This window comes from Coturnix japonica, chromosome 4 (genome assembly GCF_054131305.1).
Source record: "Coturnix japonica strain WE chromosome 4, WE-NBRP24, whole genome shotgun sequence".
Lineage (NCBI taxonomy): Eukaryota > Metazoa > Chordata > Aves > Galliformes > Phasianidae > Coturnix > Coturnix japonica.
The window spans coordinates 40328854-40354856 of record NC_140666.1 but is presented as its reverse complement, the minus strand read 5'-3'; the positions used below and the strand labels follow the sequence as shown (position 1 = coordinate 40354856).

At 35.4% G+C, this 26003-nt stretch overlaps 1 protein-coding gene across 8 annotated transcripts in view; it reads right to left on the bottom strand.

The window, feature by feature from the left end:
* CCSER1 (coiled-coil serine rich protein 1) overlaps positions 1-26003 on the bottom strand; it is a 562640-nt gene that overhangs the window by 282084 nt on the left and 254553 nt on the right. For all 8 annotated transcript variants that reach the window (XM_085545025.1, XM_015861337.3, XM_085545028.1 and 5 more), the window contains one exon: positions 2393-2470. In XM_085545025.1, coding sequence (XP_085401151.1) covers positions 2393-2470 — 78 coding nt within the window. The remainder of the gene's footprint in view (positions 1-2392; positions 2471-26003) is intronic.

Sequence of the window (26003 nt, the reverse complement as noted above, 5' to 3'; positions counted from 1 at the left end):
CTGTTAAGAACTGAATGTTGCTAAAACACATTAAAGTGACAGTTTTATAGTTTTCATCTTCTCAAGGGTTTAGGTTTAATTAGTGCTGGGGTTGGCTACCCTTAATTCTTACTCAAATGTTTTCCATTTCTTTTGTTACTCAGAAGGAGAAATTGAATAAATAGAACATAATCATTCTGTAAGAATAATATATGTAATGCACACAGGTGGAACATCTGCTACTGCACTGGAAAAAAAATTCCCTCCAAGTATTTCAGGGTATGGTCTCACCTGAATTGCATCTTTCTGGTAGAGCTATGTCACACAACATAATGTGAAAACGGTAGCTGAGTTCACTGTCTCTACAACTGAGTTACAAACATGCAAGCACTCCCCTGGGAACTGCGCTTCCCACTTTCCTTAAACTGAACTCAAAATCTTACAACGGTGTTTGAAGAAGCAGGCTTCTCCTTCACATTTGTAGAGCACATATCCGTTGGGATTAAGAATCATAAGCATCTGCTTTGGCAAATTTGAATGTTCACTTTCTTGCTATTAAATCAGGAATCACTGAGAACAGTTTGATTTCATTTCACAGTCTAGTATAAAAGCTTAGTTTATAAAAGTTTAGTTAGCTTCAACTACTCTAAAGATATGCAAAGTTTATATTATCCTACTCTGTTACACCTCTGTTTCCAGAATCACAGAGTGGATCTTTTTTCATCACACACAGCAAAGGAGGTGGAAAGAGTCATTATTATAATTCTAAGGGAAATGCATCATTCCATCATCAAAAGCCAATATTACAGGGTGACAGTTCTTGGAAAAGGTTATGTCTGTAAAACCAATCATTCACATCACTTTTTGGAACAACATTGCTCCCTCTTGGAATGAGTCAGGAATGAATAACAAACTGTTACATTTTATCCTATTTTTAATTATACTTAAGAGAACTGGCTGTGAGGTGTATTTGATTTCAGTTCATTTGAATTCCACAGCCAAATGTATTCCCTCATTGGTTTATTGTACCACTTTCTAATGTAAAATATAAAGGGCTCTTAATATGAACAAGTACCTTAATTTTTTATTGAAACAACTCTTCCACTTCAAATAAGCCATTTGTAGCTTATTTTCAGCGATGCCAGCTCGATTTCCTTTAAAATCAAATAAAGGCACTGTGGTGCATTTGTCAGAGATTTCTTGATGCAAAGAGACAAGTGCACTTACTTCAGCTGAGGACTTCACTATTTCACGCCAGATTTCCATACCTGTTACAGCCTTATCTGAGCTGAGAAGTTCCTTACTCTCTCTAAGACATATCTTACTGTTTCCCCAGGCAGAAGGAGAAATGATAACTACAAGATTTGCCTCATAATTTTAGAACATTTCAATGTGTATTTCATGTGATTTCCCAAGGGGAAATCTAGTATCTTGGCACAATATTGCTTCATTTCAGCCAAAACTGACTGAGAGCTCAGGGGCTTGAAAAGATTAAACACCAGAAAAGGAGTGTAAATCAGTGTACAGTTGACCATGAAGATGCATATGTACTTCCACTGATGAAACCACTAAGCAAGCTGCACCATTCCGGTAATAGGAATCTGCTGGCTAGATAGCTGGTTACAAACATTACACAACACATTACAACTCTTAAAGAGACATGAAAAAATAAGGAAAAAAAAAATAATAAAGAGGGGGGCGGGGGGAGAACTATGAAAAGAGGCACTGAAATTGGAAGTAGGACTTTAACAGCACAGTGCAGGTGAGACAGTTCACAAAAAATAATAATAATTTAAAAAAAAATAATCGCATATATATATATATATATATATATATATATATATATATATAATTATTATTATTACTTAATTGAATTGAGCAAGTGTGAGCTGAGGCTGCTGTTTCCTGCATTGGTAACATACGAAAAATAGACTCAAATCAAGAATCATGAAACTTCACTCATTCAATTTCCTCAGCCTTAATGCAGTGCCACACATTTGAGACAATGGCACTGAAAACAAGAGTCCGCTCCTCTTTGTCTTAGCCAGCAACTGGCAATGATATCTCTTGGCCTGCAGTGACAGCACTGCTCTGAATACCTGGATAACCTGTGAGGATCTCATACAGAGATCTCATGCATATGTGATAAATAAAAACATAGTCCTCTTTTTCTTAAATAGTAGTTCATAGCTCCAGTTTCTTCTGTTACTGAAAGAACAGCCCTCTCAAAACCATGAATGTCTTAATCTAGTTACTTAAAATCTGCACAGTATGGTGATATACAAGACCATCAGCCGACATCACAGTAATTTAAAGGAAAGGAAGCAGTAGTAACAGCATTTCACAGTACATCAGATTTCATGGTAAGCCAAAATATATATACAATTATTATAAAAGAATGAATTAACTATACCTTAAAAAGTAATGGCTCTTCAGGAAGGGGGCTAACAGGGAGCGAGGTGGTGCTGCTAGCTGGACTCATGTCTGCACTCTGAAAGAAAACACACAGGAATTCACATTTCCAATCAAGTTTTAGAAATATCTCTTTATATTTTGGAGAAGAAAGAGTTCAAAAATAATACTTAAAATTCAACAGAATTAGACTGAGAAAGCAGCTGCCATCTATACAATACAGGTCATTAATTAGTCAAAGATTAAGTGTTTCACAATCAGTATTTATATATATATATATTTATTTTGAACAAAATCCTCATTTGAAGACTGAACCACATGCAGAAATATACAATAATATTGCATCTACAAAGAATAATGCAAGATGATAAATGAAAAAACAAAGTCTCAATATATAATTTATTTATTTGATAGTCAGATACTAAAATTAGAGGGCAAAATAAACATGAAAATATATTGAAGAAAAGCATCTGAATTAATGTTTAAAAAGAACCCTTTCCCATGAGTCAGTATATATCTTACAGCTGAGGACTAGTAGATGAAACTAAAGAGTGAACAGCAAAATTAATAATGAAGTCAGTAAATCTATCCAGGCAAAATGACTGAAAGACTGAAGCAAAAAATCCAGCCTTTTTTAGGTTGTTGACATAGTCAACATTTGAATAGATAAGACATGTAAAAGACAAGTATGGAGACTCTTTTTAATTTACAATGGTAATAATGACCAAAGAATAAAATACCTAAGAAAATGCAAAAATTATACAAGATTTTTCTAAGAATACTAGAATACCCAGTACTTTTAGGGAAACAAGTCCCTAAGTGCCATGATTTAATAAACTGAGCTTACACAACTAACTAATCAGCTATCTGTTTTCACATCACTGTGATGTGACCCATTTGATAGTCACAAGCTCTGAAAGGAAAGAATATTGTTGCACCCCATTAAGTTTCACCAATGTAGGAACATATATATAATGTATATATATATATAAAATTATTTTTTTATTGTAGGTACTGTATTTTTTCAGCCAGCTTGGAAAAGGAAAAAATATATATACATATTTATAACAAAACCTTGTTCCAAGATCCCTATGTCCTAACTGACATCAGACAGAATTCAGAATTGATACCTATTGGCAAAATCATTGAGATTAAACATATACATATCAGTTATACCATATCTGAAAGAAAAGACAATGGCTACTTCTGGAATAAAAGGAATGTAAGACAAGGAGAAAAGAGGGTGACACAGTGATTATTCATACGGTAGGGAAAGAAGAAGGCAGTATATAAACTCTGCAACAGAGAGAGTTTGTTGGGGAATAAGAGAGACTATACTGTATCAGAAAGCCAATATCTTTACCAAATCCACCTTTTCAGTACAGTTACAGATATTAACACTTAGACTCCTGCCATTGATCATCAACGACAATGACTCAGACTATTTGTTAAACAGAATGGAAGAAGGGCACTTTCAGATTAAATTCAAAGAGCAGCCAAAACTAGGGACCTCCTCTTTGAGAATATTCTGTCTCAAATGTAGACAGTTTGTGTTTTAATTTACACAGAACTGATAGATAAATAAATAAATAAATAAATAAATAAATAAATAAATTAATGAAGCAACAAAAAGGATGTCCGAATATCTAGGAATTCAACTATTTTTCAGTATAACTGTTTAAAAAGGATTGCCCATGTTAAAAAAATAAAAAGATTATGAGTAGGTTTAGTGCTTTATGTTTTGGGTTGCTTTTTTTTTTTTTTTAAATTTGGAGCAGCATGTTAAAAAGCAGTAAATGGACATCAGAATTCTGCCAGTAACTCTTCTACAGTTTCAATAATTAATGTTCAGATTATTCTTCAGTTTCTAGAACTGATCACCCTACATATATATCATCCTCACTGCAGAATGATCAGGAAGAACAGAGTTGCTTCTGGGCTGTAGTAATCATTTTATTTGGAGACGACATTTTAAAGAAAGTAATTATCAGGAAATTTCATGAGAATGAGGCAAACAAAAAAAGAAAATAAGTTTCTGAGAACAAACATTTCCCATATGTATGTTTTGCTCAGTGACTGAAGATCCCCCTTGTGGACAAAATCCTACCATTTCAGCTAGGTGAAAGAGAAGGAAGGGACTTTATAGATCTGCTTTAAGGTAGTTGCAAGCTTGATGTTGTTTAGTTCTCTTCCATTTGTGTATATATGCTTCAAAACATAATCCTGTATGTCAACATAAATTATCTAATGGAAAATTAGAGAACACAAAGAGATTTTTCAATCAATACAGTAGATCAAGAATATACAAATGCATGTTGCTAAAGCCACACTCCTTTAAAATCAGTGGTCTTCCTCGAGCCTTCAGCCACTGTTCTTTAAATAAGAACAAATTCACCTCATCTCATAAACTGGGACTTTTCCCACTACAGAGCCTTGTATTTAATCTGATCTTCTCTAGCAAGAGGCTTATGTATCAAACTTAGTTAACTGTATCATAAAATTTATGCATATCACTCACAGACAGAAGCCAACTTAATTTGCTACAACTGCTTTTCAACAAGGGTAAACACTGCAATGATAGTTGGCAGACATTAACTTCTCTGGAGATCAGTATCACAACATATTGATCTAAGAAGTTAATCCTGACAGAGAAGAAAACTTTCAGTGGATATTACAGCCATAGAACAAATAAATCTTTATAATAACCAAAGAAAAGACAACCTGTGTACTTTAGAGCTTTTGCTAAGGAGTAGTAGATGAATGTTGATGTTACTTCTGGGGTGATAGTTTTAGTTGTTTCATGAGTTACGCCAGAAATTTATAATCTAGAAGCTGAGTACAACTGAGAACTGAAGTAAGTGCAGTCAGCAAGCTCAGCAGTGACATTTTGATATACTGAAGGTAATCAAAGGCCTGTAAATGGATTCATTAATGGATCTGCACAATATCATTATGAAATATTGTGCTTAAATATTATTATCTTATTCTATCCGGAACAGTGATAAAAAAAGGTGAAACAGTTTCCTTAAAGCTAGACAAGGCTGTTAAAAATAAAGACGGGAATCGGGAATTCGCAAGCCCAAGAGCTCTAGTTCTTTATCCAGAGAATTAATGGTTTCCTCCTATGCTTCTGGACTGCTGTAATATCTGTAGATTCCAAGTTATTTAATATCATTAAGAGTTTTTACTGATACATGCACTTAATGCAAATAAAAATTACTACAAACAAAATCAAAATCAGTTTTGGTAAGAACAAACATCAAAGCATGTGAAATGAACTTAACATTTTCATCCTCTTCCATGTTTGATTAATTTTCCCCCACAAATCCCATCTCACTCAATGACAAAGAATGGAAGTGCTTAAAATGTAGATAGGTCTACTTCCTATATTTGAATACTATCTGGGTGGTTGCTTGTAATTGTATTTCACACATCTTCTGTTAAGAGGCATTGTCGATTATTCTGGTAACTAACGCTTGCAGTTGCCAACTGAGATATTTGATATTTTGATATTTGGCTGGCACATTGCTTATCACTGTACACAGCCACTCCCACAGTTCTGAAGGCTTTGTGGGTCTTGTGTCTGTCATGTGTTATCTTAGTTCCCATTTCAAGGAAAAACCATAAATGACAACTGATGCCACTTTTTTTCAACTTTTTTGTACCAGTAAGTGAGGTGTAGGTAGACAAATGAGTTCTTAGTGGTTCAAGCATCTGCTTAACCAGCACTTTGGATACAGGCAGACAGATTAGGCACAATTTCACTTACCATTTAGGCAAAGCTAATCACTTGAGCTGTGAAATGCCAATGGGAAATGCCACCTCATACAAGATGCTGAATTGTCACTTAACAGAATTTGTATATCTAGTACTGTTTATTTTAGAAGACCGGGAGTTCCCAGGAACACTACATAAACACATTAAATGTGATGTTCTGCAAGTTAATTAAATAGTTTAGACTCAGATTAAATTTTCACATTGTTTAATTTACATTTAATTTACTCAAAATATTTATATTTCACTTAGTTATCTCTATGTTCCTTATATTAAACACAGAACTATAAGGATACCAAAGCACTGGGAAATATATAATATTAAAGTATATAAATAATAAATTTAATAATTAATTAAAATCATATATATATAATCATGCTTTTCAATTGCTAAAAGAAGAGAAAATGAAAATACCTAATATCTATATTATCTGGTTGATGGCAGAAGGAGAACATCATCTCAAACGTGTAAAATATGTAAACAAAATAGGAAACTGAACTAAGCATCTTAAAACAGGGTCAAAAATTGGAGCTTGCTGGCTTAGTACCAAGTAAACAAAGTGGAAAAAAAAAGCCTCTGTTTTTAGAAACACAACATATTTTTACATTATAATAACAACAACAAAAATATGTCATTACATAATTAATAGTTACATATTATCAAATATGCCCTTATTTGTTCTCTTCATTTACATCTTCATTTTTCATTGCTCACCCTTTCATTTTGTCTTCCTTGCTTTCCTCCACAAACAGACACTCCTAATAAACAGAGACACAAGTTTCCTTGGACAGGTTAGTTGGTGGCACCAAGAGCTCAGAGGAAGGGTCCAATTTTCTGTTCATTAATTCATAGGGGAAAAACACATTTACTTTTCTAAATAGAAAATTTGTTCCTAGTTAATATCTAAAAACCCCTTTGACTTCTATCTGCAAATAAAATGTAATTTTCAAGCTAACACGGATGATGATTTTAGGGTTAACATCTCTTCGTTATGTATTCTGTAGGATCATCGATGATCCTGGCAGCATGAATTGGGATTGTTACTACGTATCATATTAAAAGTAACTCACGTCATATTCTTTTCTGAACAAAAAACAGGTTGTTGTTTTTTTTTTTTTTGACCCAAATGTATTGTTGACGACAGTGGAAAACTGACTTTCTTGAGCAAAATTCTACTCCCCCACCGTTTCTATTATTTCTTTCATACTTCATTGACTATACTATCCAGACTTGACACTTTGTTACTGTATATTTTCCCTAATAGTGTCATATAATGAGATATTTTTTTTTTTCTCTTTCAGCAGTCAATTGAGAGAACCAAGTACTCTCCAGGGATTTTTATCTACAGGCTGCCTATTTCAATTCATTTCTTTCTTTTCAGGGGATTCTTCAGGTTCAAATCCAGGGTTTTTATTCTTTTTTTTCTTTTTTTTTTTCTTTTTTCCCTCAAACTGAATTCAATTTTGCAGCAAATATGAAGGCTGTTTAATACACGAGCTTCAGTGACACTTTTTTTTTTTTTTTTTTTTTTTTTTTCATTCCAGACCTAGAGACATTTTATCTCCAAAACCTGAATTACAGCACTACGAGAATTGATACTCCCATATTATAGCTATAACCCGAATCTGGAAGGATCTGTCAGCATCCTCTAAAGAAGACTGTATCAGGAAAAATATTCAAGTCTGGTGCTCTGTCAAGTTTCTACTACTTCTTGGCATCCAGACTTGGTCATTTTTTTGCTCTTCCATTTAAAATGATTATAAAATAAGTAACTAATGAATTAAACTGAGAAGGATCAAATCTAGTAAAAGAATCACCTCTTCCTCTATTCATGCATGTTCTGCATTGTTAATGTGTCACATGATACTGGGACAGAGATACAAGCTGAAGACATAAAGGAACAGACCATAGAATCACATAAGGTCTTGGACCACAATGGATCTTAATTTAGCCCACCCAGTTCCAACCACCCTACAATGAGCAGCGCAATCAACCACTAAATCGGGTTACACACAGGGCCCTATCCAACCTGGCCTCAAACACTTCCAGGAACAGGGCATCCACAGCTTCTCTAGGCAGCCTGTTCCAGCACCTCACCACTCTCTTAGGGAAGAATTTCTTCCTTACATCTAAAATAAAGCTATACTCTTTCAGTTTAAAACAATTACTCCTTTTCCTATCACTACACCACTGGACAAATAGTTCGAATGGATGCACCTACAGTTACATAAAAGAGAATAAAATTACATACAGTATATACATTTATATGCTTTGGATACAAGTAAATAACTGCCTCGATGAGGTAGGAAATAAAAACTTCTGAAAACAAGCTGCTTTGTAAACTCCTCTGAAGTGACTGCAGATCAGCACTACTGAAACCAGACATGGATTTAGGTACCAATTACAGCAAAAAACATTTCATATGCTCACATATAAATATAATTAAATGCTTTCTATGAAGCTTTGAAATATGCTGATGATCTCCTTTCAGCCTGTGTAACAGTCTAAAAGATAAAGGCATGAATCCTTCAATTAAAAAAAGAGAAACTGTTTGTACTAGGTATTATTTTTTTAAAATACATATATGTTCTCATGTAGTAATTCCAAAAAATGTAGACATGCTCTATTGTTCAGTACATCTCTTTACCTGTATGTATCTATGGATGTACGATACAGGTTTCAACAGAGTTGTTTTCTGCCTACAGTTTCCCTGCCAGATACTGTTTTCATGTAAATTAAAATAACGTTTCATAATATTAATTAACCTTTTTAAATCTGAACTTAAATTAAGCCATCTTGATTTTCATTTATAATTTGCAGTCCAATTGTCTTCCACCTCCATTTTAATTTGCAAGCATCAGGAACAAAATTGCCAGACTTTCACACTGCTGTTCTTAATGCAAGGTAATGTTTGATTTTTCTGTCTCTCTCTTTAAAAAGAATCAACTTCCCTGAATTGCTATGAATTTCACTGAGGTTTTAACAAGCTACTTTGCACTTCCTAAATGTTGTGACTTCAATTATTCTCACTTCATCATCAGTTCTCAAAAGAGTTTTTACAATTTCAGTATGGAAACTCTTCTGACAGGTTATTTTAAATTATTTAGATGAGATGCTTCATTCTCAAAACTGTCTTGAATTCCCAGCAAAATTTTAAAGGTAACATCTTAAATATTTGTACATGTCCACTGCTAGAACAAGGACGACTCACTACAAGAAAAGAACCAAATGGCATTTCACATTTGGAAGTGTGCTTCCCTGTTTAAGAGTCTTCATTTATGTGATTCTGTAGAAATTTAAGGTCAATGTTTAATAAGTTTTGCCATGTTATTTAAATCACAGTGTTTTTAACAGTAAAATTCTCTAGTGACTTCTGAAACAGTTTTGAAGCATGCTGAGCTTGCTTTTGGTTCATCAGCAGCTTCCAAGGTGGAGTTTGTCAAAACACAACAAATATTCTTTGATTCTGTAAATATGTAGGACGCCGGTACCGGTATCATCTTGCACAGTGGCTTATCTTCACAGTACTTCCAATTTCATCACCCATCCATCACTACCACTGCTCCTATTTTGTCCCAATCCAAAATAAAAAGTCTTCACACCTTCTCTGTTCTTTTCCCTTCCATTGCCCTATGGTCATCTCTTTCAGCCCATGTATACAGGATGATAAACATATACATGTAAATGTATTTATACACACACACACACAAAACTGACTGAAGGAGTGTCTGTGAACAACTGGTTCACTCCAAGAAAGATATGAGGAATCTGCTCAAATGCCTCACATCAGAAAATTTTGCCAGGGGTATCGCCATGTGGCAGAGCTTCTGAGCACCAGGCATAGCACGCTTTGGCAAGGTCACAGTGTATTGCTTAAGACACTGAAGCAACTTGCAATGGGATGGTGGGTTTGATGTTTCCTGTACTGGTGCTTAGGCATTGTGCTACTGTTATTTTCATTGCTTTGGCTCTGCATTTTGTTTTCATTTTTTTTAATTTTTTTTATTTTTTTGTTTAGCAATGGTATTATATATTAAACTTGCTGTGAAATCTGAAAAGCATTTTATAAAGCCATTACCAATAAAATATTCATTTTTCATTTACATTATGTCCAGCAATACAAACGAGCATAATTTCTCCCTGCCCTTCAACATTAATAGGGAAACCAGGGAGAAAAATTGAACATACCGTTCACATTCATTAAACTACAATAAAATGCAAAGAGCTTTTCAGATGCACTCATATTGTTTGTTGTGGCATCGAAACACGGGCATTTATCTGAGAGCCTTGCAATTTTCAACTACCTATATTATTTCACATAAATCTCCACCTTTTCCTACCATTCTGGGCTCAGGCTATGTAAAAATAACATGCTCAGTTTTAAAGTCACACTGTAAAATGATTCCATGAGGATGTGCTGTGCTCTAATCCAGTAGTAGCTGAGCAATACACAGTTTTTTCTTCTAAAACCAGAACACAACATTATACCAGACACTATGAAACACAGAATGGCTTGGGCTGGACAGGACCAAAATGATCATGGAACACCAAATTGCCTGCTGTGGTCAGGGCTGCCAACCTCTAGATCAGGACCCCACTGCTAACCACTGCCTGGGGCCCCATCCAAACTGGCCTTGAACACTGCCATGGATGCGGCACCCACAACTTCTCTGGGTAAAGAAGTTTACTTTAAGCAAGAATTATTCAGGAGATATAAGCCATTTACATGAGACACACATAACTACAACTCCAGGAGTACATGTGGAACCTGCAGAATGCTGCCTTGAGCATGGTTTGTGTCAGAAGTGCAAGTTAGAGTGGGCTTGGAGCTGCTGAAAGGTGATGTACTCATCCTACAACTCAATTATTGCATTTAATGAGAGGGTGAGTGCAAGCAACCCCCACATTCTGCTTCTCAGAGCTGCTCTCGCCAACTTCAGGGCCAGCACAGATCAGTGAAAAACATAGCTTTAATCTCCCTACCCAAGATATTTGTCTTGAAAAATAAGCTTTTTTTAAGCAATCCAAGAACTTTTAAAGAAAAGTCAAGACAATTAAACACACACAAGGAGAACAGAGATGAGTCACGGGCTAATAAATCGAACACTCCATAGGTGCATGAATATTTGAACTATATTTCAGAATAGAAAAAAAAATAAATAAATAGAGGACATTACAAATTACTGAAAATGAATAACACCTTTTCATGAACCTTGCTACCACCTTGCTGACTAGTAGAATGATAAAGAGTTTAATTATGTACATTTAATCTCATTGTGGTTGGTATCAAGAAATTAGCATGTGCAAAAAGAGTTGGTTTTGCGTCATCACTACTATTAAAATGTGCATGGAATGTTGCACTAGCAAAGGCTGGGCACAGCACACCCGCAGTGCTCACTCCTGCAAGACAAGACCCTAACTTTGGATAAAGATGCATCAACAGCAGCTTTGTAACTCAGAGCCTGTACACTGCATTGCTTCTGCATCCTAAAGCAGACATATAGCCACAGGAAAGTTTTGCACAAGTCCCTGATCCTTAAGGATAGCTACTGAGCCATTTACAAGGAAAAAGATTAAAACAAAACAAAGCTGAGATACAACTTATACAAACAATATATTCTTTCAATGTGTCTAATGAGGAGAGGAACACAGAAGAGAAGGAGAAGAAAAAGGAAAAGACACTGAGGAGATACATAAGAGATGGGAAGCCACACTCCTCTTCCTCAGCCAAATTAGGGACACCTTCTTGGTAAGCACAGTGTATAATCCTTTGGTGAAGAACACCTGGGATAGCATGTATTTTGCTGCCACTAAAGTCATATATTAGCAGCCACTGCATTTATCACTGACTATCCCAAATCTGTAATGTCTGCCACTTCAATAAAGCATCTACTTTTTTAAGTGTTTGTGAAACAGGCTAATGAATGCTCTTGTGGGGGATGCTCTGTCAGGCAAAATCAAACTCTGTACTCGATTTAACACTTTTGTCATGACACACAAGAAGTCTCCTGTCACAGGAGGACTACTAAACAACTAGACACTGGAAAAAGTTGGCTGTGAGTATTTAAAATGGTCTTTCACCACCCCTGTGTAACTGGGAAACACTGCAACCCAGATTACAAGAACCATGACAAATTCACGTGGCATATCCCAAGAAGGTAGAGATGGATATTTTCATCTCCATGTGCCCAAGATCAAATTACTCCAGCTGTTATTTCACGGACAGCAAAGAGGCAGCAACTTCTCAAACCTAGAACTCAGAGATGTGAATCCACATTGCTGGACATGTAGAATCTGCATTCAGTCAGTGTGAAGATAAAGACTCCTTTGGTCAGCAGCAGATCTCTCACTGATTGTCTTCCCTTTGCCAGTGTCAAAAAGACCAAGTACCTATCGATGACATATGTTAAAGACAATGGGACATTCTGAGAGGATCCCAGAGTGCTTCAGGATGGTGCAGAGCCAAACAGTTGATATCTCCATGAAATCCATAAAAACCATATCAGAAAAAGATCGCTGAGATTTTTGTGTACAGAATCTACGCCTTGCAAAACTTGTAAGGCTGTTTGAAAACTGCAGTACACACACACACACACACAAAAAAAAAAAAAAAAAAAAAAAAAAAAAAAAAAGCAAGATCCAGGAAATAAAATACACTTGAATTTTTCAGAATTTTGTAATAAGTTTCCTTTCCAAAATCTCTTTTAAAAATGAAGCTATGAAGCTGTCATGGGATAATTGCAAACAGTAAATCATCTCATTCCTAAGCTACAGACCTAAAAACCTGAAAAAGTTCTGAACAACCTCCAAAAACTAAATAGGAGGATTTGGGAGTAGCTGACCCCAAACCAGAGCACAAAAGAAACCAAAATGTCCTCATCTGACACATTCCACAGGTGTTTAACATCAGGCTCTATCAACAGGCTTCTCTGGCAATTTGAAACAGCACAAAGCCAATATGACATATTTTGATTTGTCCTCATCAGTCTTTGCACACAAAGGGCAATCTTGGAAAGGATGTTACATGCTGTGAGTACAGACAGTAATGTTTTGGCAATGAGCTTGCACTAGAAAACACGAACTGAACAAATCAAATAGAAGAAACTTATAGTGCATACGCTGCATAGACAAAACGTATTTGTGAAATATTTCAGTTCCAACACAAGAAACACTGATAAAAATCAATATCACCCATGCCTATCTATTTTATTATATCGTTAAATTAGCGGCCGCACGCTATTTTTTGCCAAAAGGTCAGCTTCAGGCAGCAGACATGATGACGGCTTTTTAAAAGTTCCTGGTGTATATTTTTTAAACATAGCACATTCACATTGCAACACTAGGATGTTGCAAAGGGCCTGGAAGTTGATCATGGTTGATCAGGAGAAAACTCTGCCATCAGGCTTCAGTCCTTTCTAGTATTCTATACTCAATTCCTTTCACTAGATTACACTTGTACTTTGGCAGTAAAACCTCTAGTTGGTTTCTGTATAAGAAGAGTACTAGACAAGTGTCTGGAAGCAGTTTTAACCCTTATTGTAGCCAAAGCTTACTCAGAGTGTGGAGAAGTCATGTCATTCATTTGTTGGTATTCTAAATGGCAGGTCTGAAGAGGAAAAGTCACAAGCAATCTAATAATTCATTATTATCCAATTCCCTGTTTGTTCTGAAAATATCATTGCATCAATTTGCATTAATGTACAACAGAATTTTAAAAAGTAAAAATAACACAGTCCTTGAATCCTAATTGATCTAATGTCAATCACGATGAAGTAAACTTCATGGAACTGATAAGCTGTGAATCATGTGATGTGCAGGAATCAGAATCCACAATTGAGATTAACCACAAAAACACAGATGGGTGGAACTCTGTTCAGTATTTATTCTGCCTGCCAGCCAAGGTGGTTTTTTGTTGTTGTTGTCTTTGTTTGCTTGTTTGTTTGTTTAGTTTCCTTTTTTTTTTTTTTTTTGGCATTGTTGTTGTTTTTCCCCAAAATAAATAGATGGACTTAAAAATTCACACTAAGGTAATCAGATGCTAATTTACAGAGCCTAGCAATTATGATTGCTAAATTCTATGATCAAACTTTTAGGAAGGATACCTGATGTGTTTTTAATAAGCACATTCAATTATTCCAAAATGCTGCACCATCACAGGAGTAACCCTATCAAGGTCAAGGACCGATAAAATCAAAATAAATGGGAAAGCTACCTGAAGGGTCATTTATTGACTCAGAATATATAAACTGTTGATTTTCATTCAAATATCACATAATCAGCAGCATCATTTACAGTACAGACAAACACTATTACTCTAAACTTTGAATGCATTTGTTAAGGTCAAAACATGAGAATCAACTGAAGTGCTCACACAAAAAGCTCAAGCAGACTATTATGAAAAATTAGAGCATTTGGCATCTGATCTTTGTAATTGTCAATGTTTATGTAAAACTGCATTTGAAAAGGTAGAAGTGAAGCTACATTCTCTCACTAACTACTGATAATTTCCAGCCTAAACATTCAGAAACAATTCTGTTGCAGAAAGGGAGAATTTCCTTGAACATAGGCTTTCATATATTCCCAAATCTTCAAAAAGAGAAGCATAGGCCTTAAACAGATTTATGCAGCTATAATTTATACCTAGTGGTCACAGATGTGATTTGTGTCCCTGTTTTGCAAGCCATTTTAAGCAGATGAAGGGTACAGCCTGCAGTGAGAGTCATGTACAACTAGGGCCTGAAGTAGGGAACTGATGTGAAGAATCACAATTCATGGAGTCTAATCTATTATACCAATACCAGCAGAAAAATAAATAAATAAATAAATAATAATAACAATAATAATAATAATAGTTAAGTTGGAAAAAATGAAAAAAGTGTGTGAACACAAAATAGTGTTGGTAACTTCATTTTCTGTTCTTAAGCAGTATGATCATTTCTGCAGTCTCATCTATGACTAAAGCCGATTAGTGGTTTATAGTAGAAAAAGAATAAAAGCTTCAGTTCTCACAATCATTTTAATACTTTCCAAGAAAAATAGGCCTTTCTTCTTCTTTCACTATTCCAAATCTCTATCCAGCGTGCAAACATTTACAGTTTATCTTAGAGCATTTGTATAAGCAAGGCTAAATAAACCCGTGAGCCAAAATAAGCCAGTTCCTCCAGCGCTGATATGGCTCTTCCCCATGCATTGTCTGCACAGGGAGCTACAGCACAGGAAGCTAGAACAGGGGCATACATGGCAAGCAACACATTTTGGAATAACATGCTACTCTTCTCACAACCATGAGCATAAAATTGAATTAAAAGCCTTTTTTTTTTTTTTTTTTTAAACTAAAGAAAATCTATTGCTCTGTAATTGCAAATTATTACCAGGCATTAATCTGGATAAACCCTGATTTTTCTCTTACATTCTGTATTTATAAAGCCAAAAAAGAAAAGTGAAACTGGAAATTTCAAAAGGTCAAAAACCTTCCGTACATCATCACAAAATTCTCCAGCTAACAGTACCGTACTCTTAACAACTCAGCTTAAAGCCTCCTGACTGATTATTAACAGAAGAATTTCTAAAAATAGCACTGATTGCTCAGTGCTGGAAGAGAATAGGGTGTGATTGCTGAAAAACAAGTGTGGAAAAAAAAAAGAATCCATGTCTTTTATGTCTATTTTGACACCAGCCTTTAAGCATTTGACTTACTGATTATCAGCTACCTATACAAAGATACATGACTCATCTGACATACTATATTTAAAGGAAACGTTTCATATTATGGCATGTTTTGGGAAATATGGGATCTCCATTTTCTTTATCCCAAGCAATCAAACTAAAGAAAAAAATGTAACACTACTTCAAACAACAACAAAAATGTGTTGCTATAGGAATCTGAGAAATTCTGAGGATAAAAACCACATCTCTCTCAGATTTCAACTGTACACCAAATATTAACAGTACTTGCACAAAACACAGAATATGTATTTTCATGCATGATAAATTCACAAGTGGAAACTTACTCTAAAGAAAATTACCCTACATCTCTATAATCATTCCGGCTAGAATAACTTGTTGATTAATAATGCTAAGGATCTACATTTTATTCATGCTTTATGAAGAAAGGGTGGGAGTGGGCTTCTAACGTTGCATGACTATCTTGTGAAAACAAATGACTTTTCAGAGATATTCCTGAAGGCCACCAGACAAGAACAGAGACATTTTGTTTCCAGTTGCCAAGGGATACAGACAATCACTCTACCCGACTTCCACACAGTGAATTATTACAGCATCTGAAAAACAGTGTTAGTGGGAATTTTCACCAGATATGTTGATAACTCTTTCAGACATCTACACTCATCTGAAACAATACTCACTTAGAACAACAACAAGCTCTTTAATTCTCTATCCAAATTTACAGCTATGTATAAATTCAGAGTAAGACTACGACTAAAGTGGATCATCAGCGACAGTTTTGGCATCTGATGTTGATCAACAGTTCTGCAGGCTTCACATATTTTAAGAAATAATAATTAATGGATTTTTATTTGTAAACATTAACAAGACAGTCTCTATTATGACACCATTTCAGCTGACACCTGAACAGACTGCTTTGGTGACATGTGCCTCTGAAATGAAGTATCTCTCTGAAGAGAGAACTACGTTATTTCATTTGAAAGGGTGGGAAATCAAGAAGCCAAATATATTCATACTACTTACAAAAAGACTAGTTTATAATGTTTCCTACAAGCCCAAAAAGCACCCAAAGTGTCAGCTTAAGACCACAAAGCGTATCACAGAACATGACTGAAAATAAAAACCACAGCAATTATTTATCCAGGTACTGATGTGATAAGAAAAATAACCCAATTTAGAGCATAAAACTAAAGAGTACATGTATTCGGTCTTGCAGTGTAACAGAAAGCCTGTATTAGACAAATTCCTCACATTTAATTTACGTGTGTTTTTTTATCTCTCTCTCTCTTTTTTTTTTTTTTTTTTTTTTTCCCCTAACAGCTGAAGGAAAACCTGATCTTACAAATGCTGAGAGATTTCAATTTGTCTTGCTGAATTGACATGTACACAATTAAAGTTTCTCACATGTCTGCACTTAATTGTTTGCAAGATTAGGCCTCCAGGTACAAGAAGACAGCTTGTAATGACACCTACAGGCAGCCTGCCTAATGTTTTTCATTATAGAGAATTCCTGTGACCTTTTCATCAAAGCTTTCATGCACACCCTCTTCTCTGCAGGTCTTTTATATTTAGTAGGAAAAAGCCTTGAACTGAAGAAGTGACTTTTCTTTGTCTCTAGAAATCTTGAGGAGGTAAAAAGCCATTTAAAAGTACAAATTCTCTACACTTCTCCGCATTCCTTGGGAAAATGTCAGCAGTCTACCTAAACAATAACCCATAAAAGATAAAAAATCAAACCAAAAAAAAAACCAAAAAAAACCCAGGACTTTGCCTGTAGCACTGCTGAAGCACTGCTGGGTGCTACTGTCTCCACCATAGAACAGCTGTGAGTTGACAGTGAATGGAAATTGTCCATTTGCTCTAAGAAGACTTCTTAGAAATCCAAGGAGAAAACGCATTTGTATGTTATCACACTATCAGCGCCAGGACCACCATTATGATTTTTAAAATAATATAGGTTTTCTGAGAAGTTCTAAAAATCTCTGTAAAACACCATATGTGTATGTGTTAAGCATCTGCATAAACAAGAACCACATACCCCTACTACCTCAACTATATATCCTTCCACAAACAGCATACAGTGAATATATGCAAGTACTCAGGATATATGCAGCATTTTCTGTTGGGGTCTGTATGTCACCACAATGGAACATGAAAAAAGGTGGGCTTGTTTTTAAACTAATACTGTCACTTTAAAAGTTTGTTTTAATTTGTGTACAATATTTTCATTATTTCCCAATGTGAAAGAAAGATTTCATTGAGATTTCTGTTACAGATTGGGAAAAAAAAACACACAAAAATTCTCAAAGTACAAATTGATGTCCCAGGAAGTAACAATGATTTTAAAACAGACACAGCATAGTTCTATGTGTACACTGACTATGGTCCAGTGTGAATGACAGCTCACATACGTGGACATGTACAGAAGTTACAAAACCTAGTTTTACCTAACATCAGTGAATAGTGTTTTGATTTTCTTACCATACAAAAAAATTATACATTTTACAGCATGAAACAAAGAAAATTTACCTGAACAGAACTATTAGAGTACCTTCCTACTGAAGCCAGGCTAAGAGAGCTGGGGCTTTTAAGCCTCAAGACGAGAAAGCTTCAAGGAGACTTTATAGCCACCTTCCAGCAAATGCAGGGGTTCTACAGAAAGCTAGGGTGACCTGTTGTCCCATTACTACATACCCTTATAAGGGGGAATTTTTTTTAAGTAGAAGAGTGTATATTTAGACTAGATATCAGGAAGAAATTCTTTACTGTGAGGATGGTAAGACACCAGAACAGACTGCCCAGTGAGGCTGTGGATGCTTCCTCCCTGGAGGCATTCAAAGGCCAGGCAGGCTGTATGGGGCTTTGAGCAACCTGGTCTATGGGAGACACCCCTGCCTACAGCAGGGAAGTTGGAACAAGATGATCTTAAGGTCCCTTCCAACCCAAACCATTCTATGATAAACTCATGGAAGCAGAAGAAAAGTCTTTAAAATGAAACTGTATGAAAGATACCTAGAATATATGGACTGGCATAGAACTGTAGTAGAACATAGCAGATGCAACACATATAGGGAAAATACTCAGCACAGCTGTTCTGCACTAGAAAGCATAACTGCTCAGGCTCTGTGTATGCAAGCCAATTGCTGATGCAGCTGATTGTTAATTGCGAACGTTGTCACCTACTGTGCAAGGGCATGTAGGAGATGTAGGAAACACATGAGAATCATAGACAATGCGCACAAGATTATAAAAGCAAAAATGCTCTATGTATCTGGCAGCAGTTGTGTCCTTTTCTGATGCACATCTGGGAGCTTAGAAAGCAGTTCCCTGAAGATGAAATGCTAAAGCAGAAAAATTCCAATGTTGCCTTAAACTAGAGACCAGTTTGAAAGGCAGCCCTAGAATAAAAGACAGCAGTACAGTGAAACTGCCCGGTGCCTTAATAACGGCAACTCTCAGAACAAGAGAAACAAATAGCATTTCAGTCATAGCCCTGCTCCTTACCTCCAAGGCCATCATTTTGCAGGTAAAGAAAAACCTGAAAGCTATATGCACCTGAACTAATTGGCTATGTTCCTTCAGTCTCAAAATACAGGCAAAATAAATACAATCACACATGAGATATCTCACAAGAGACAAATGTTGCAAAAACATAAAAAGCAACTATAATACCCTGTTATTATGGTTTAACATTATTCAGCAAATCCATTAACTCATTAGCTCATTTATTCCGCACCAAAAGTGTTTTTCCACTGCTCTTCTAATATAGAAAATAGATTGGTTATGACTCCTTTTCAAGATGAAAGCCATTAGTATCAAAAGCCTTGCCTGTTGATCTGAAAGTAGGTGATATTGTGGGCTTCTAGGTTTGTGATGGTTGGAATACTTTACTTGATCTTATTATTTTTGACTCCTGAGTGAAAAGTTTTCTGGAAATGCCCTTGAAGAGGACTTGTGAACAGAAGGGAAGTCTGAACCAGGGAAGTGACAGAAACCAAAGGAGGTTGTTGAAGACAGATCCCAGTTCAAGGTGGCTTGCAAGCTTGTTTGCACAGGCAGACATGGCTTACAACTTAGCAGAATGAATTTGCTAGTGGTATGTTAAAGCTATGACTTCAATACAAAGTAGTAGAAGAGGCTTGAAATAGTTACATGTACTAATACAATCATAGTAGCAGATTTTTTTTGATTCAAACTAGAGGTTGTCCACCCCTTACCATTTTCCTCAATGTTAACTTTCCTTGTGCTACAACAATCACTAGTGTGGCACAGCTCGTGGAGAAGGGGAAAAAAAGGAAAACAACAAATCCAAAGACTGTGACGCATTGTGGAAACACTATACTTGGTCTTCCATTTTTTAAAGCATAAGCAAAAAGTTCCCTTCACAATGTATGCAAGTGGAAAAAATTGTAATGGTGAATTTCATTTTCATGTTCAAGATGCAACACTTCTCAGAAGTTTTATTGGCATCTTTCTCCAAAATTAGGTACACACCAACAAATATGTGAATGATTTTCAGCAAAGCATTTCTTAAGTTTTCCAAGTGTCAACATAAAGTAAATCGGGACAATGTAACACGGCTTTATAGCTTGCACATAAACCTTTTATTTCCTTTTAAAAATATTCTTCTGTCTCTCTTCTTTCTTTCCCCTGAGACATTTGCCACAGCATCTTTAGCATCTCCATGAAGAATGAGCAAGAAAATCTCATTTATGCATGGTGCTGCATACATACATTTAAGAGTGAATGTCTCTGTGAACTGGTATATATAACAAATGTGTAGGACCATAAAATAGTTTTCTTTTAAGATGAAGTTTGTATCTGACTGCCTAGCAATGACTATACTACTTCAGTAAAAAGCATCAAGAATTGCCTTCTAAGTGGTAGTAGGAGAGAATAAGACACTTAGAAAGCATGCTAGCAGGCTGCAATCAAAATGAAAGTATAAGAAGATCTTTTCCCCCATATTTTTAATGGAAAGATATCCAGAAGTTACATAGCTTAATTCAAAAGCAAAACAAGTCAAGGCAGAAAAATATCCAAGTTAATTCAAGGTTTTGGAGCAAGGCTTGGTGCCTCACTGCTTTCACCCCACAGAAATTTTGTTGATCAAGAAGAATCTGAAAGCAGTTAAGCGTAGAAGCAGAGCCCAACTGCTTTGGCTGAACCCTACAGTATATTTGAAGAGCCAATACTACCTGCTAAAGGAAGATTTAAGCTCAAGTATCAATTACATAGTGTAGATTCAAGCACTTGTACACCAACTAATGGAGATGAACTTATACAAACTGAATAACAACTGTTTATGCCACAACTGAACCCAGTCAACACCTTTAAATTGCTTCTTAGTGAACTGGCTCATATGGGTCCTTGTCTGTAATCATCAGAGAAAGTCAGAACCAATAACATTTACCATACTTATTAAGGCAAGGCTAACTGTAGTATAAAAACAAAAGAGAGAGAGAGAGAGAGATACAAGCCTAGAACTGATTAATTTCTTTTCATATGAATAAATAGCATCTCTGACACTAAGATACAAGGAGTAAACAGATAGTCCAAAAGTTAAAGACTTCACGTCTGATTCAGGTACTAATTTCCTATCTGCCAGTGTCTGAAAACTGAGCTTCAACAGTCTTTTTTCACCCACTGCTACTTTAATCTCTTGCTTACAGACAACGAACAAAGAGCTTACCAACAGAAAAACAAACAATATGAGCAATGAAAATACACTGCTGCAGAATAAATACCTTTTCCTTAACAAAAACTTACTTCACAGAGATTATTTGCCTACGCTGGAAAACAATATAAGAGAACAAAAGCAAAATTCAGAGGCTGGGTGGAGAAAATGGAAAATACAAAGGTAACACATTAACTACTCAGGTACCCACAATGATGCACATAATTTCACACCTCTGAACCTCAGACATTTGAGTTTTCTGTGAGATGTTTTGTACCAAATTACAAAAATTTTAACACGATCAACAAATGGTTGTTGACACTATGTAGAAAGCACAAACCATTGAGATACCTACTCCTGAATTGCCAAGGAGAAAGAAGAACCAAAGGAAAGAGAGATTCTAAAGCCTTTCACATCCTCTTCATCTCTTTATCATTTCAAAAACAAATTTGTTGGAGAGAGAAGTTAATGGCACACTGTATTTTTCTGCATCACATACAGAGGAGAAGTTTTACAAACAAACAAACTCTGAGATCCCAACTCAAAGACACAACCTCAGAACGACAAATGAGGATCATGCCAATTTTCATGACAACAAATCTACTTCCTTTAAAGTTAACATGAGGCGTCATGTAAAGGGCGATTAGTTAGCTATAACTCCAAATCAATATCACATAATACCACAATCACACTAATTTCCTTAGGCTTTGGCATGGTATTCCTCACACGTCTGGCAGTCTTTCTTCCAGCACCTGTATCTTGTAAAATTTCTTTTCCTCTGTGGACAGTCAAAGGCACATTCCAACTATTTTGGTTCTTGCCAATGCAGAAGAGACTTTTCTTAAACATTGTCCTCACTCCCACTCAGTTTAAATTTCCAAAAAAAACCCTCTTTGTTTAAATGACAACAGCACTAAACCATTAGAGAAGAACCTATTTAAACATGCCAATTAAAAACCTACCTAAATACACTACAATGCATATTTTAAAAAAAATATTCTTTTCACTTCTTGGCTTGATACAAATAGATCTCAAAAGCAAATACTGACAAAACCAGAAAATGCAAATACCTTACATTATCAGAAGCTCTGATGCCTTAGAGGCTGTGTCTCTACTGCTTTCAATTGCTGATTCTACTTTTGAAGATAAATTTAAGTTGTTGTGAGTTTCAATGATGTCCTGAGAAGAATACGTACTTCAGTTTCAAGTGTGTTTGACACAACTCATAAGAACATAAATACGCAGTTAGAATATATGCTTTCAGTCAGAACTTTTTTAAAGATAATCAGAAAAAAAAAAATCCTTTCTGAGGATGTGAAAGCTATTTAGAAGCTTCCATTTCATCAAAACATCACAGTAAACAGCTGGTCCTAATTGTAGTAATAAATGCAGTGCAATTCAACAAATATGGGTTCACAAGGGGTGTCATATCAATGTCAACAAAAACCCATCCCTGAAAGCCTTTATATTTTAAGCTTTATACAAGTCATTTCATCATTGTCCCTCATTTAGCAGTACTCTTGATATAAGGTCAAGAGCATCACCAGTGCCAGAAATGCTCATGCAACCACAATGTGTTTGAAATTTTCAGATGAAGTTGGTATGGCTTTCTTTAAGAAAAATAAAATAATGACAATCTTTAAAGGGATTAAATTTCTATTACTTAACTAGTATTCTACCTAAGTGGCATTAGAGGATATCTGCATCTTGCAGTTTCACTCCCAGTCTGACTGGAATCTCTAAATGCAAAACTTGACAATAAACTCTTGGGCTTGAGGAAAAAGGATCAGAAATAAAGGCAGAATTAGATAAAGAAAAGGAAATCAAGCTCCAGCAGTTTCATACCATGAAGGAAAGTTCCTTATAAAAATAAAAGGCTTAAAGAAGGGAGCAGAACATGAATTCTTTAAAGAAATTTATCCCATTTGGTTTGTAGCTCTTAATACTGATATTAAAATAGTCTTCTAATGTATTTTCCAATTTTTATTATTCCATTGTCACCCCAACAAAATATATCTATATATTTCTTCCCCAGTTTTTTTGTAGATACTGGAAGACTTCAGGTACTGGAGGACTGCAATGAAGTCTCCTCAGAGCCTTTTCTTCTCCAGGCTGAACAACTCCAGCTTCCTCAGCTTTTCTCAATAGGAGAACTTGCTCTAGCTCCCTCATCATCCTTGTGGCCTTCTATGAACCTGCTTAACAGGTAGGTCTATGTTCTTATGCTGGGGGGCCCAAAGCTGAATGCAGCATTCTGGATGGGCCTCATGAGAGCAGAGAGGAACAATCACCTCTGTTGACCCGCTGTTCATGTTGCTACTTTGATGTAGCCCCAAGATACAGTTGGCTTTCTGGGCTGCAAGTGCACATGCCAGTACAGAATAACAAAACAATACTTGTAAGGAACTATGCTCAAACTGGACAGAAGGTTGAGCATAATCCCAAGAAAGATTATCCAGACGGCCAATTGTACTCAAGTGAAATAAACTGACAACATGAAACTATAAAGAGCAGCATAGAAATCATACACAGAAAATTCTTTAGGCTTAAAATAACATTCCCCATAAAAATGAAAATTAAAGGCACTATTTAAAGAGCATAAAGTAGTAAATTAAAGAGGGATGTTGAAATCTAAGCCCAGGATCAGTTACTGTTCTCAGACAACAGTTGTCTACAATTTATGGAATAAATATATTACATATAATCCTTACAAAAATACATTATCAAAATACAAGACAATGTGCAGTTATATTGTATGTAATATCTACAGCTCATACCTAAAGAATAATGAGAAAAAATTAATGTATAGTGTGACACTGTCTTGACAAAAAAAAAAAATTAAAAAAAAAATTTAAAAATCCAGTTCAATTTTCCTTTTACACAAGTGCATTCACATTGCATTTATAATCTGGCTTTTACCCATCAATCTGCTAGTGCCATACTTCTGTTACATATCATATATTCTGGGATATATAACTCTCGGTTATAATTTTTATTTTTCTGTTTATATATACTATACAGACAGAACACTCCTCAGATTTTGTTAGTTACAGAAGCAGACCTGAATTCCTAGGCAGGTCAGCTTTCATTTCCTCTCACTCCCAAACTGCAAAAAGTAAAGCATTATACTGTTCAGGAAATAAGTGCTTAACTGTAGTTGGATTACTCATTCTTCCTTTAAGAAAGGAATACAAATATGCTTCAATTGTGTAGAAAATTAACTCTGACTGTGCAAATGCCCCAAATATTCTATAACTTGCTAAATGAATTTTTTTTATATTAACAAGACTTCTCATTTGGAGAAGAGGCAGAGTTTCTCAGCAGAGCAAAAAAGGATATTTTCTTTCTTTCAGCAACAAGCCTTTTTCAGTGGCCATCAAACAACACTCGTTCATGTCAATCTTTGCTGAAGGAGGTTGACTTTAATAACCACTAACATAACAAATAAATAGACAGAAGTGGAGAAAAGTATTTACCAGGAGAGTAAATGCCTTCAGGTTACAGTACAAACTGAGGGCTTCCTTCAGTGGATTTTTACATATATATTACCTTATCTTCCTCCTCTAAGTCAATTAATGTCTGAATTAACTCTTCAGTCCTTTGTGTTGACTACTTCCTAAAAGCAATACATCACCACAACATCAAAAATAAAGCCTATGACAAAATCTCTCCAGGTTAATGTGAAATCTGCACATTACAAAATACCTTTCACATCTTTAAAAACCTGAGATTCAATCTCGGTGCTGAAGTTAGTACTTCAGAACAGAAGAAAAAGGCAGTAATTCTTCCAGAATTGATGAAACTGCCAAATGAATGAGCATATCAGCTAGAGGCATCAGTCCTTAGGTGGAAGTTAATGAAGTCAAGATCCTGACTTAAGTATTAGACTTCATCCATAATACATGACCTTCAGTTTTCTAAGTGCCTAGGGAAAATCTGAAGGCAAAGCTGACCAAAAATCCCATCTTTTAAGATAGCTGTTTAGAAAACAAGGAATTCTTGCAGTTTTCTTCTAAGAACTAGATTTTCAAAGTTTGTTTTTTTGTTGTTTTTTTTTTTTTTTTGCTTTTTTTTTTTAAATTATTATTCATCTCTCTGAAAAAGGTTTACTAGCTTCCAATTAGTACAGTAATGTTTCTTGTTACATTAGTCATTCCTAAGAGCATAATTTACATTAAAAACACTGTATTAAATAAAGAGATAGGTTCTGCTTTCAGAACCAAAACTAAAAGTCTTATTTTGTTTTTCCTTAGACCAGTGCTGAACAAAAACCAATGAAAAATCATACAAGGCTAATTGCATGCTATTTGATAGGTTGGTTCTTCCTCACTCTGGACCAATGAATCACTGCTACCATTTTGTATAGAGAAAATATTCTAGAAGGAGAAATGTAGAGCTTTCACCTCTTCCCTTCACAAACCAATTGCTTAATTGACAGAACAGGGTTTGATTTTTACCAGCTACAAAAAGAAGTGAT